This window comes from Dendrobates tinctorius, unplaced genomic scaffold (assembly GCF_039654945.1).
Source record: "Dendrobates tinctorius isolate UK_male_01 unplaced genomic scaffold, ASM3965494v1 ptg000143l, whole genome shotgun sequence".
NCBI classification, from domain to species: domain Eukaryota; kingdom Metazoa; phylum Chordata; class Amphibia; order Anura; family Dendrobatidae; genus Dendrobates; species Dendrobates tinctorius.
The window spans coordinates 17,542,151-17,556,500 of NW_027361810.1; the positions used below are offsets into that span (position 1 = coordinate 17,542,151).

The window sequence follows — 14,350 nt, forward strand, 5'->3', positions numbered from 1 at the left end:
AGCTGAGGATTACTGAGATCTATGGTGCCAACAGCTGAGTCTGCACAGTCTCAGTTTAGCATTGTCATAATCGGTGGCCATATAACATATCAGTATACTGATGCTCTGGCTGATGGACAAGAAGGGTGCCAAAAAGGGAAATCTTCTTCATAGCATTCACATGTTGTAGCAGAGTTTATGGAAAAGGGTGAGTTTTGATGAGACAAGTCATTTAGGGAAGAAAAAATCCGGTACCCTATTGAGTTACAGAGAAACTATGTCAGATTCATTAGGAAAGCAATCCAAAAACTGACATTTCGGTCAAAAGGACCTTCTTCAGGCTGATTACATGTGGTACACTGAATGGAACAGGGTGATGTGGAATAAGGATTCAATGCCCAAAGATTTAAGAATATGCCACCATATATCCATTACATTCCCATTTGGAATTATTGCTTCCGAAGGAGAAAACCGTCCATACTATGGCATAGAGGTAGGCACACAGTGCACCATGTGTCCTTCTGTTTCTTTGGTTAACATTATAGAATAACACAACCTAAATATGCCCATCTGCATAAGGTCTTGTGAAAACAGTGTGACTTCCATAAGGGAGTCAAAAAATTCTTCTAAAGTTTGGGAGAATCAAATCTTATCTTTGGCAACAAGTCACCTTTTGTTCATGCAGAACCCAGACATAGACCGACAGATATGACCATCCATATTTTAACTGAAAATGTTCTTCTGAGGGGGGAGGTGTCCTCAAAGAAGATGTCCAGTACACTGAAGAAAGGATATGTGCAAGTGAGTTCCACTACTTTTGTAACTCCCAAGGAAGTGGATTAACAGAGCAGTTAATAAAGAGGTGGACTCCCCTCTAATCATGGCAGGACAAATCGGGTTTCCTCCCAAAATCGAGCTCTCAGTGGTAGGGGTTGCACGTATGGGATGCACATCCCATGGATGGCAATACTCCTTTATGACCTTAATAATTAAATTAGAGGCACTTTACATAGGCAATCTTAGTGAATCCTAGACATAGGGGAGATGAGATTTTTGTGAGGACCATGTAGTCATCATTCCTATCCCTGTCCGTGGTTTCCCCACACTCACCGCAGTGCAGTTCATCAGTACCGTCCTCGCAGTCTTTCTGACCATCACAAACCCATGTATTTAGAATGCACCTCCCACTGCGACAGCCAAAGTAATTTTCTTGACATTTTTGTTGTTTTTTAGCTAGTCAGAAACAGAAGAATAATAACTGTTATCAACAATCTCATGGACAAGGTGTATACGGTACTGTCATACAGATACTGTGTTTTGATATTACAATACTGCCTTGATCTCTGACAGCAATGAAAGTGAAACACCTAAAGAGGTCAAAAAGTGAGCCTGTCACTTGCTCAAAAAATTGAGATAAATACCTCGTAAAAAGCCACGAGTCCCAGATATTGCCACTCTTTTCAGTTTCGTGCTGGGTCCCTCCTTTGCTTTAGGAGTGCAGTATGTGAAATCTCTGATTGCTTTGCAACTGGTTGTTTCTTCAAATTCTTCTCAAGAAGCGTGCGCTTTCATGCCAAGACAGTACTAATTACAACTCAGCAGCATCTGAGACTGCTACAATAGCTACTGAGCTTTGATTATCAATATCTGAGAGGGAAGGGGGGGAGATTACACTCCCAGAAAAGACTCTGAAGAAACACCAAGTTGCAATACCAGCAGAGATTTCACATGCCACGCTCCAAAAGCAACAAATATGAATATCTATGCAATAGAGCGACGCAGCAGAAAACAGAAAAGAGTGGCAAAATCAGGGGAGCTCAGGGAATTTTGAAAGCCATTTGACTCATTTTTTTTACAAAGTGGAAGGTCAATTTTAACCTTCGACATGAGATAAGTTGCGCTGTTCAGTCAAGTTAGATAAATTATAGACAGCAGAGCTTAGATAATTGAGCATCTTGCTTACCAGCAGTAGCTAAGCTGTCAGTAGACATTCTGACCATCCCACACTGGATGCAAAGGAAAACGCAGGTCCTACTATCAACCCATCAAAACTGCAAAAATCCAGACTCATCTGTATTTAATGCTCCTCTTATCCAATTTAAAGGTGTTATCCGGGATTATGGGAATTTTTTAGCTAACAGGTAACTAGCTTTTAATTACCTGCCTGTTTTGTGCAGCAATGATTTCTGCCGGCACAGATCAGTCATAGACCACTCCTGCCGGCGATTCTGCGGCAACCACTTACTGTATGTCATGTCAACAGAGTAACAGCATCCCTTCTGTTCTGCTCTGTTGATGGGTCATGACTGCCATCATCATGCTGATTTACTGACTATCTGGAGCCGGCTATCAATCAGCATGACGTTGACAGACATACAATGTCGACAGCGCAACCCGGAAAATGAAGAGCTAATTTGTTGATTCGAAGCAGCAGAATCGGGTACAGAAGTGGTCAGTAAACTCACTATGCTGACACCAGGTCGGACAGGCAGGTAGTTAGCCGAACGTAGTATTTAAATATATTCATGCAGCAAAAATGGCAGCTGCTTCGCTTGAGGAAGGTTCACGGAGCCGAATCATCATACAAGCATGGGTGAATGAAGACGACAGTTTTTCACTGTCTCCCGTCTGGACTGCTGCCATTTTTGCCATTTTTGTTGGCTAGATTAACAGGTAGCGTTATACTTAATACTATGGTGCTGAATCCAACTTGTTTCCTCCATCCACTACACCTGTTTATATATCCTGAGCCAATGGAGCCGAATAGGGCGAATCGTGGAGATGATGATTACATTCTTGGAATAGACTGTTGCTATTAATACTGACGCATTTCCTTCCCCGAGATCATTATTTTAGTCTCTCACCGTCCTGCAGATTAGTCATTTATTCTAACGGAACGATAGCACGTCCCATCCGCTGACATTTGATATTTATGAATTTTATAACCCAAGCACAAAAATGTCTCAAATTTGGCTAAAACAATGAGACGTTTTTTTCACATTCTGCGCTAGGAAATGGCAGCTCTCCACAGAATGTCGGCTAATTCCACATCTTTATAAGTGCAGCGTTTTATGATGCTGTAATATTAGGCTAACGCGGAGCCAAGTGGGTACATCAGCAGAAACGCGCTTTGGAAATTACCTGGGCATTTTAATTCATCGGAATAGTCCCCGCAGTCGTTTGCACCGTCACAGATCCATTCTGGCAGAATGCACAAGGATGTGGAATTGCAGGGTATAAATCCAGCCTTCTTCACTCCGAGTTTGTAATAATGAGAGCAGTCGGTAATGTCTGGAGGGTCATAGAAATGACTTTCATTAACTGGCGACCTACACTGCAAGTCCACAGAAAGCTCGCTGCACTCTATTTACCATTGTCACTCAGAGGACGCACGGACCGGACAATCACTGCAGGTCCTAAGGGGCCACACGGCAAGAACGGAGGGCAGAACTGAAATCGCCCAGCCTATTGCTGGAACTGTAGTTCTTAAAGGGAATGTGGAATCAGGAAATGACCTGTTTAAATCGGTATTTTATCTAAATGTGTTTCCTAACAGTTCTTTTATAACATGTTGCCATATCATAATCTATAAAAAAAAATCAGAAATCTTGCAATTTTAATACATGCCACTAAACGTAATATTAGACTCACATATTCAGTTCTGGACAGAACACTTTTCAGCAGTGTCATTGCCATCACCGACAGTATAATGGAAATTAATGCCTGTGTATACAGGTAAAAATACAGGATCTAACATTCAATATAGGTGATGTCACAGCTCACCCCCTCCCCCTGTGCAATGACTGATAACACCTCTATATACAGTAGGTAACACAGGATCCACCATTCACAATAGGTGATGTCACAGCTCACCTCCTCCTCCTGTACAATGACTGATAACACATCTCTATATACAGTAGATGGTAAAAAAACTGAAAAGGAAAGAGCGCAATAGGGTCTTACCCAAGTAGAGATTGATATAAAATCAATTCATTATACTCACCTTATACAGGAGAGATTCAGACACATAGAAGTAGGTAGTCAGCCTGCTGCACATCCAAAGGGCCACGCCGTGACCACAAATCATCAGATTATAAAGAAGAAAGTTTATGGATTAAAAGTGCGCTGCTTGACAAATCAATCCTTCCAGGTTTTATAAACTGTACTTTTATTTCCCAACGCGTTTCAAAGTCTATACTTCTTCCTCAGGGGATGACATATCCCCTGAGGAAGAAGTATAGACTTCGAAATGCGTTGGGAAATAAAAGTACAGTTTATAAAACCTGGAAGGATTGATTTGTCAAGCAGCGCACTTTTAATCCATAAACTTTCTTCTTTATAATCTATATACAGTAGATAACAGGATCCACCATTCACAATAGGTGATGTCACAGCTCACCTCCTCCTGTACAATGACTGATCACACCTCTATATACAGTAGATAACACAGGATCCATCATTCACAATAGGTGATGTCACAGCTCACCTCCTCCTCGTGTACAATGCCTGATCACACCTCTATATACAGTAGATAACAGGATCCACCATTCACAATACGTGATGTCACAGTTCACTTTTGCTAATGTAAAATGACCTATACCCGGTTAAGAGCATGCTGAGATAACTCTTCTACACAAAGTTTGAATGTTCATACTGTATAAAGAACAAGAAACAGCAGTCTAATATGCAAATTGATTTTTCTTTACCAGAAACACCATCCCCTTTTATCTATAGTCTGTTTATATCAATTCCAATTAGACTGATTAAATTAAGCTTCAATACCAGACATAGCAATTATTTATGGAAAAGGCAAACTATATACAACTATCTACTTACAGACCACCCACCAATTACTCCAACACTGGGTAAAATTACCGGTACTCATCTCCCGCCTGGTTGTGCACAGGGGTGTACAGAGCCACAGATTTTCCATTCAGCCTGTACACCACTGCATTTGCACTTGTGCATTAGATGAGTCCTTCCTCCCTATGGATTGAGCAATCAGTGAGGGTCTCAGTATAGAGACCACCACCAATGACCAAGCTTTTAACAAGATATATCAAATGAGTTTACAGGTTTAGTTAAACTCTGAAATCTACGGTACATTGTGATTTTGATCTTTTGTGTTTGGAAAAAAATATTTTAGAGAAAGTTGCAAATGATATAAAAAAATTGGCAAATGGACTGTAAGCAAAAAAAACATAACGAATGACCCTTCCAGAAATGTAGCCCACCCATATTTAGGTGTAGAAAAGGGAATATTGCCTGTGAGATGCCAACTTTACCCTTTAAGAAACAATGAAGACTAAAAAATCTCAATTTTGTATGCAAATATTTGAGAAATTCTGCTGTGTCGTGCAACAATATAGATAAATGCAAGAATCATCACTGTATTCATTGTCTATGGTATTGCTGGAATCAGCAGAATATACAGTATCTATAGCAGTCCTGTATCAATGAGGGGTGCTGTATACGCTTTATGCCCCTCCGTGCCATTCAGGGCCCAATTCTCCGGATTAGTGGGGGTCCCAATGGTAACAATTTTGGAAATGGGAGCCAAAAAATGCACAAGGGCTACAACTTATTAAGCCATATATATGTATATATTCTGAGACAGTGAGGGGAATTATATGCGAGGGCCATTATGCATCCCATAAGATGTGCTTAGAATCATACTGAACCGCTGAAGTACATTGTAATCACAGCCACGGCTCTGGTTACCATCCAAAATAAATGTAAGTGTGGACTGGGTCAACGTGACCGAGTCCATGCAAAATAAAAGTAAGTGCGGACTGGGTCAACGTGACCGAGTCCATGCAAAATAAAAGTAAGTGTGGACTGGGTCAATGTGACCGAGTCCATGCAAAATAAAAGTAAGTGCGGACTGGGTCAACGTGACCGAGTCCATGCAAAATAAAAGTAAGTGCGGACTGGGTCAACGTGACCGAGTCCATGCAAAATAAAAGTAAGTGGGGACTGGGTCAACGTGACAGAGTCCATGCAAAATAAAAGTAAGTGTGGACTGGGTCAATGTGACCGAGTCCATGCAAAATAAAAGTAAGTGCGGACTGGGTCAATGTGACAGAGTCCATGCAAAATAAAAGTAAGTGTGGACTGGGTCAATGTGACCGAGTCCATGCAAAATAAAAGTAAGTGTGGACTGGGTCAATGTGACCGAGTCCATGCAAAATAAAAGTAAGTGCGGACTGGGTCAGCGTGACCGAGTCTATCCAAAATAAAAGTAAGTGCGGACTGGGTCAACGTGACCGAGTCCATGCAAAATAAAAGTAAGTGGGGACTGGGTCAACGTGACAGAGTCCATGCAAAATAAAAGTAAGTGCGGACTGGGTCAATGTGACCGAGTCCATGCAAAATAAAAGTAAGTGCGGACTGGGTCAATGTGACCGAGTCCATGCAAAATAAAAGTAAGTGGGGACTGGGTCAATGTGACCGAGTCCATGCAAAATAAAAGTAAGTGCGGACTGGGTCAACGTGACCGAGTCCATGCAAAATAAAAGTAAGTGCGGACTGGGTCAACGTGACCGAGTCCATGCAAAATAAAAGTAAGTGGGAACTGGGTCAACGTGACAGAGTCCATGCAAAATAAAAGTAAGTGCGGACTGGGTCAATGTGACCGAGTCCATGCAAAATAAAAGTAAGTGCGGACTGGGTCAATGTGACCGAGTCCATGCAAAATAAAAGTAAGTGGGGACTGGGTCAATGTGACCGAGTCCATGCAAAATAAAAGTAAGTGCGGACTGGGTCAGCGTGACCGAGTCTATCCAAAATAAAAGTAAGTGCGGACTGGGTCAACGTGACCGAGTCCATGCAAAATAAATGTAAGTGCGGACTGGGTCAACGTGACCGAGTCCATGCAAAATAAAAGTAAGTGCGGACTGGGTCAACGTGACCGAGTCCATGCAAAATAAAAGTAAGTGTGGACTGGGTCAACGTGACCGAGTCCATGCAAAAAAAAAGTAAGTGTGGACTGGGTCAACGTGACCGAGTCCATGCAAAATAAAAGTAAGTGTGGACTGGGTCAACGTGACCGAGTCCATGCAAAATAAAAGTAAGTGCGGACTGGGTCAACGTGACCGAGTCCATGCAAAATAAAAGTAAGTGTGGACTGGGTCAACGTGACCGAGTCCATGCAAAATAAAGTAAGTGTGGACTGGGTCAACGTGACCGAGTCCATGCAAAATAAAAGTAAGTGTGGACTGGGTCAATGTGACCGAGTCCATGCAAAATAAAAGTAAGTGTGGACTGGGTCAATGTGACCGAGTCCATGCAAAATAAAAGTAAGTGGGGACTGGGTCAATGTGACCGAGTCCATGCAAAATAAATGTAAGTGTGGACTGGGTCAACGTGACCGAGTCCATGCAAAATAAAAGTAAGTGGGGACTGGGTCAATGTGACCGAGTCCATGCAAAATAAATGTAAGTGTGGACTGGGTCAACGTGACCGAGTCCATGCAAAATAAATGTAAGTGTGGACTGGGTCAACTTGCTTAGGAAAACCTAACTTGGGCTTTTATTTTCGGAAAGATCGGTAGGTTGGTAGTGGGACGGATCTCTCCCTCCAGTCCGAGTCTTACAAGTGGTCTATGGCCACAGTTTTCATTTAAACCTGCATTAAAGGTTTGCGTGTCTCAGTTTTGTGTTTGGATTGCACATGTAGAAGAGCTGAAGGTGCCGTGGACGTATGTCTGGCTGTGCTATACTAACACAGACCAGAGCCAGCGACGTGGGCAACCACCACAGCGCCAATGAACCTTATGGGGGAGCACTGGACTTCATTTACACATTCCCGGCTGTGATCCAGAGGTGAGCAATTTTCATGTGTGCAGTTGTCTGACAATTAAGGACATTTTTTTTCGTTACCTGGGCCACTGTCTCACTAAATTCACTGGCGGAAACACCGCTGCTTTACAATATGTATATATATATATATATATATATATATATTCTATATCTACATTAGCATAACAATGTATCCATATACAGTCAACAAGAAAGAAAAATATTTGGAATTCGTGGGAATAAGTATAAATAAAGTGGAGGAAACATTCCTGTGAACCTGGGCGATGTCACATTGATATGTAAATTCGAACAACATAGGAGATTTTCAAACGATTTTCACATGAATTTCTTACTGCAGTTCTTTTCATCCGAAGCGTCGGAGCAGTCAATCATCTGGTTACATTGTGCCGATTTAGTAACACAGGTCCCATCGGTGCAGCGGTACTCTGTAGATGCACATGTGGAAACTGCACAGATGTTTGAGAAAAATTGAAAGTGTTTTTAGAAAACATAGACATAATATTTATGGAAATTGAATAGAGTCTATTTATGTATCGACTAAACCGGGATGTGAACATATATAATCGCTGATTAGTATTTAGGTTTACAAAACTTTTTCTTTTGCTTTTTAAATTGAAGTGTTGTTTACTCTGCAACTTTCCTACGACTCTGAAACAGACTGAGCTGAATCTGCGGGATTGACCGGATCCAGGGCCCCACTTTTCAGCTACATGCAAATATAATTTTATCCTCATTCGCAAAGTTCTATAGCAATAAAATAAGAGGGTGGCCCACCGGAGGAATCTCCTGCTCTCCTGTGGCCGGTCCGAGCCTGGGTGCAGCTGATCAGGTACTGCCGAGACACATATTACCAGGTAATCACATGCATCCCATGGGGGGAAAGTAGAGTGGATTCCTAATATGCAGTGTCGTACCACATTCCATCTCTAGCTTCAACCCCGTCCTGACATAGGTCGCAGTTTTTCTTGCAGGTTAAGAAACCAACCACTTCACTTAATCACTTAAATGACAATGTCAGTCTCTGACTATCATATACAGAGTGAATACAAGTTATGGGGGGGGCGCCATTCCATGTAAACCATCATGTCAGTGGGTTGTCTTCTCTGCTGAAGGTCTTTATACTTGTCATGAAAGTACACCAATGAAGACCATCCTGTGGCTGGCGATCACTGGAGACCAAGATTTTGCCTATATACTCTACTACTGCAGTATATATTGTAAGTGATTGGACGATCGCTGGTTCAAGTCTCCTAAAGGGTCTAAAAAAAGACTAAAAAAAAAGTTTAAAAAAAGGGAAGAAAATATAAAAAAATCACTACATTTTTCCCCAATTAGAAATAAAGAACTTTAATAAAAAATAAACATATTTGCTATTGCTTTGTGTAAAAACGTCCAGTCTAACAAAATGTAGAAAATAATAAATCCAATCGGAAAATGACTTAACAAGAAAAAAATGAAAAGGGCAAAATTGTGTTGTTTTAGCTTTTGTGTCTCACAAAAAATGTAGTAAGACAAATTAAAACATTGTATTCACCCCACAAAGGTATCCATAAAAACATATCATAATGCAAAAAACAAAATGTCCCAGAGTTCCACTGACCAAAAAATTAAAATGTTACATGTGCAAATTTATTTTTTTTAATTTCTGATTTTTTTAACACTTAATAAAAACAAAACAAGTTTGGCATAAATACAATTATTTTGACCTGGAAAACCATGATGACAATTATTTTATGCCATACAATGGGTACTGAATACTTTTTTGTAATTTCAGTGAATTTGGAAGTTTTTTCCTGTCTCACGGTACATTGATTTGTAAACTGAATAGTGGCATTAAAAACTACATGTCATCTCACAAAAAAAAACCCAAACTGTCCTATGGTTTTATTGACGAATGAAAAAATGTACATGTTATGGTTCTCGGAAGAAAGTGTGAAAATGAAAATTGCCCAATTTTAGGAAGGAGCTGAAGAAAGAAAGGTTATGCTTGCTATTTGCACATCCATTTCTGTCAGCTTTCACTAGAGATGAGCGGACACCTGGATAGCGAGTTCGGCTGAACAGTTACAAAAAGTTCCGGTTCGGGTACCAGAACAGAACCCGGACCCTAATATGAGCTCCATTCACTTGAATGGGGGTCCCGAACACCTAGTGTTTGCCACACTGCCATGTGCATGACAGCAAGGCAAACACCGCTTCTGATTGGCAGTGAAATCATCCCCACTGGTCAAGAGAGCCGCGATTACCACACTGTGAAAAGACAGCATGAGCGTACAGCTGTGATCGGAGGTATAAACTTTACCTCCAGTCACTGGCGTCAATGGATGGGACTACTGCTCCCATCAGACGACACCTGCTGCCGCTAATAGCAGTGAGAACAGGAGCAGCTGATGGGAGTATTCATCAGCCGCTCCTGCACTGTAAATAAATAATAAAAAACAGCGTGGGTTCCCCTGTATTTTTGAAAACACTTGACAGCGCTGCAAGCACCTGGTGGTCGGTCAGCCAAATCCGAACAGTAACACGGACTTCCTGGTGAAGTCTGAGTTTGGTGTCCGTGCCCGAACAGTAGGTGTTTGGTATGGATGCCGAACTTTACTGTTTGGGTTCGCCCATCTCTAGCTTTCACCAATCCTACTGCACTACGGAGCCTTTTCTTCCCTACATATGTTTCACTACACCTGTCTCTGTGCTCTTCTTCTGATATGACCATAGTCTGTCTGACTTGTGTTTTTCATTGACTGTGTATAGTGTGAATTGACAGAATTCTGATTCTCGGTTCTGTCCCTTCTGTTACTGACCCTGCTATTTTGACTATCCGTGTGTCATTCATTTTTATGTGCTTCACTGCTTTATACATGCAATGCATGATCTATATTGCCCTTTGCCTGTATTTTATCTTCTATACTATTCTTTTATACTTCTGTTATCCTTCTACCCTCTACCTGTTCTACATATTCACTGCCTCTTTTTGTCTATAGGACATATACCTGACTTATCTCTATCAGTACTATATGCACTATGCTGGTCTCTGCCAGAACTGTATGTACTGCATGTACTGTTCTCTACCACTACCACATATATCTTACTGCTTTTTACCTATGCAATATATATTTTACTATTCTCCATCTGCACAACACAGCACAGCTTTCTACTCATACCACGAGTAGCTGAACCTTTGCAGATCAGGAGAAGTTAGCTGTGATGCTAGTACGTCTCACGGTCAAGCCGTGAGTCAGAGTGGTCAAGGAGTCCAAGGTCAGAAGCCAGGAGGGTACGTCATAATCAGAAGGCAGAGACAAAAGCGTAGTCAGGTAATGTTCCAAGGTCAGAGTACCGGGAGGATAACGGATCACAGCAGAAGGGGGTTAAACAGGCGGATGGTCAGAACGAAGTCCAAGGTCAGGCAACAGACCAAGCATACGTTCAAGGCACAGCAGAACAAACCTCATAGGCTGAATGTACGTTGGGTAGAGTTCTGGGAGACACAGCTCAGTTAAGTAGCCTGGCAATCACCTGGGATAATAAACACCTGGAGACAGCCAATGCCTCCTAGTCTCCGATTGGATAATCAAACTGTCAATCAACACATTAACAGCTCAGCACACCCCTGTACCAGATTGGATGGCCATGCTGTCAATCAGAGTACAGACAGCTTCAGCGCACCCCTATACCAGATTGGACATTCGAGTTGTCAGTAACTGCATCCCAGACACAATGAGGGGTGAAACCATGACAGTAACTATATTTATTTTGTTTTACTCTTTAATAGGGATTATTAGACCCGTGGAAGTTCGATTTCTGGCACCTGACCCAAATTTTAGTCCAAAGTTCAGTCAGTTCGGGTATTTGAACTGAAAAGAACGGGAACCTGAACTTTGGAGCAGGAAAATTCTCTCTCTGTATCATCTGAACTTACCCCAGAACTCCGAACATTAAGAAGGATTTTATGTGAAGAAGTCCTTGTTTGGTGTTTAGCGCCGGTACAAACACCGAACCTTTAAGTTCAGGATCACTCATCTATACTCATTACTATATCTCTGTACAGAATACTAAAAATCATCTAAAATTGATACACGGCACGCTAGCCCCTCCTTTGTGCATAATTACGAGAGTGCCATAAACCATCACAGGTAAAATATATTTTTTAAGCTAATTGTAGTTTATGTACTTATCCATATTGTTACGTAGAACTGTATTTTTGTAATCAGGCATCCATGCAACTCTCGGCATGGCTATATTTACTCTTATATGTCTCTCATTTTGCATGACCTTGCCTTTTGTTTGAGGCCTGACTAATTTTTACTGCCATATATTTCAGCTGAATATGAACCTTGTAATTACCATTTAATTGCATGCTTTTAGTATTTGGCTAGACATTGAAAAAAAAAGAGCAACCAAAATGCTTTTACATTGGTCATTTATTATTTTTTTGGATGAACTATATATGAATCTATTTGTCATCCTTGGTGAGGAAAGGGGTGCCAGAAGAGCAGCAAAGCATGACCTGGTACATTTTATTTTGGGCAGACAATTGGCCGTTCAGGTTGTTGTCACTTTATAGCAGATGTCCACATCAATACAAAATTAACTCAAAATCTTGGATTCTGTAATGATCAGGGAATTGTGTGCAACGAGTGCATGTAAAATTAGAGAAAACAACCGTACAAAACACGGGTGTTAAATAAAACCATCTGCAGAAGTGTGTAAAATACAAAAATAATACAAAATGGCAAATGTTATATTACTCGACCTAATTAAATGACTTTTGTGCATTCTCTTTCGAAAGGTTTGTATGTTTTCCTGAACAGACAAGATGTCAAATGTCTACTTATTCTGACCTATTTATACATATATTACTTATAGTTTTACTTTATGTCTCATTTATGATTTTCCAATTTTTGTTTGTGATGGGGTTTTTCTTGGGCAAGTAAACAAAAAAGAAAATTGGTTGGCAATCCTAGAGAGGACCATGCAAGTTGATTCTCCAGTGAATATCCACATCAGATCTTCCAGTCTTCCACTTGGAAGGTTGGCGGGAGCAAAAAATCAGTGGGCACCCTCCCGAATAAAGCTGTGATCCACAAAAAGTAAAGGGTCTACCATGGGAAGTAGATAAATGCAGTTTATGGTGGTGCTCAGGTGGTTCAGTGGACAATGATGAATGGTATGTAGATGGACAGTTCTCTAAGATTCAAGATGTAAAGTTGTATTTGAAGATATTTAAGCTTCCCCCCCACTGACGATGGCTGTAAATTATCCGGTATGTCCAAGTTTGTTAGGTTAGAGAATCTAAAGTTTGCTACGGTCTACGGGACAGTCAACATCTAAATTTGGTACAGTACACCTTTTGTTGGAACTGGATTTTTCCCCTTATAAAAAAGACACTTACCCTTTACATATTTATGGCCATATAAAAAAGGTGTAATGGCCATATGACTTCATGTTAAACCGTATAACTTCCAGTGTGGCTACAAAAAGAGTTCAAAGAGTTGCACAAAAATGGTCTACTTGGCAAGAGAGAAACTTCCTTTTGGGAGGTACGATGGTCTACCTCACATGATAGACAATCGGTGAAATGGAGATGCGCTGTCCAATAAGGTTTACGGTGCAATGTTTGGCAATTATTTTACTTTTATCAGATTCCAGAGAATGACAGCTAACAATCCATTTCTCAGCTCCAGACAGGAGCCGTTATCTGGTGTTACACCATACAAGCCACGTTCCAAAGGCTTTTGTCTGGAGCCAAAATCTGGCTTGCGACTGTGAGCTATCATTCTGTGGAATTTAATGAAGGTAAAATAATTGCCAAACACTGTACCGTAAACCTTATTGGGCAGCACACCGCCATTTTGTCTATTGTCTATCATGGGAGGTAAACTATACTCACTTCCAAGAGGAAGTGTCTCTCTTTCCAAGTAGATCGTTCTTGACTCAAGGATTAATAAAATCAGTTTCCTCCTTTTAGATCTTCAGTACTTAAGCAGGTTATCATTTTTGATAACTCTTTGAACTGTTTTTGTAGCCACACTAGACGTTATATGATATAATATGAAGTCTTATAGGATCCAATTCAAAGTACTTGTTCTCACCCATAAAGCTCTCCACAGTGCAGCACCCCCCTACATCTCCTCCCTCATTTCTGTCTATCGGCCTAACCGACCGCTGCGCTCTACAAACGACTTGCGCCTAACCTCTGCACTAATCCGTACTTCGCACTCCCGACTCCAAGACTTCTCCCATGCTGTGCCAATCCTCTGGAATGCTCTACCCCAAGAAATTAGGACTATCCACAATTTGCATAGTTTTAGGCGCTACCTCAAAACACATTTGTTCAGAGCGGCCTATCACGTTCACTAATCAGTCATTCTATGTGTAAGTGTGCGTGTTTAGCCCATTCACTATCTCCATCCATCCCTCACTCCCTCAAGATGGCTGGACCATCATTGTAAATACACCATTGTAAATACACACCTGTACTTTGTATCTCCCCCACCTCATTGTAGATTGTAAGCTCTCACGAGCAGGGGTGTCTTATTTTGTTTAATTAT

The 14,350-nt window shown here is 41.1% G+C and overlaps 1 protein-coding gene across 1 annotated transcript in view; it reads right to left on the minus strand.

Annotated features, from left to right (window-relative positions):
- LRP1B (LDL receptor related protein 1B) overlaps positions 1–14,350 on the minus strand; it is a 1,871,059-nt gene that overhangs the window by 281,003 nt on the left and 1,575,706 nt on the right. Inside the window, exons 48-50 of the mRNA XM_073545568.1 lie at positions 8,132–8,245; positions 3,121–3,270; positions 1,090–1,212 (exon numbers count right to left, since the gene is read on the minus strand). Coding sequence (XP_073401669.1) covers positions 1,090–1,212; positions 3,121–3,270; positions 8,132–8,245 — 387 coding nt within the window. The remainder of the gene's footprint in view (positions 1–1,089; positions 1,213–3,120; positions 3,271–8,131; positions 8,246–14,350) is intronic.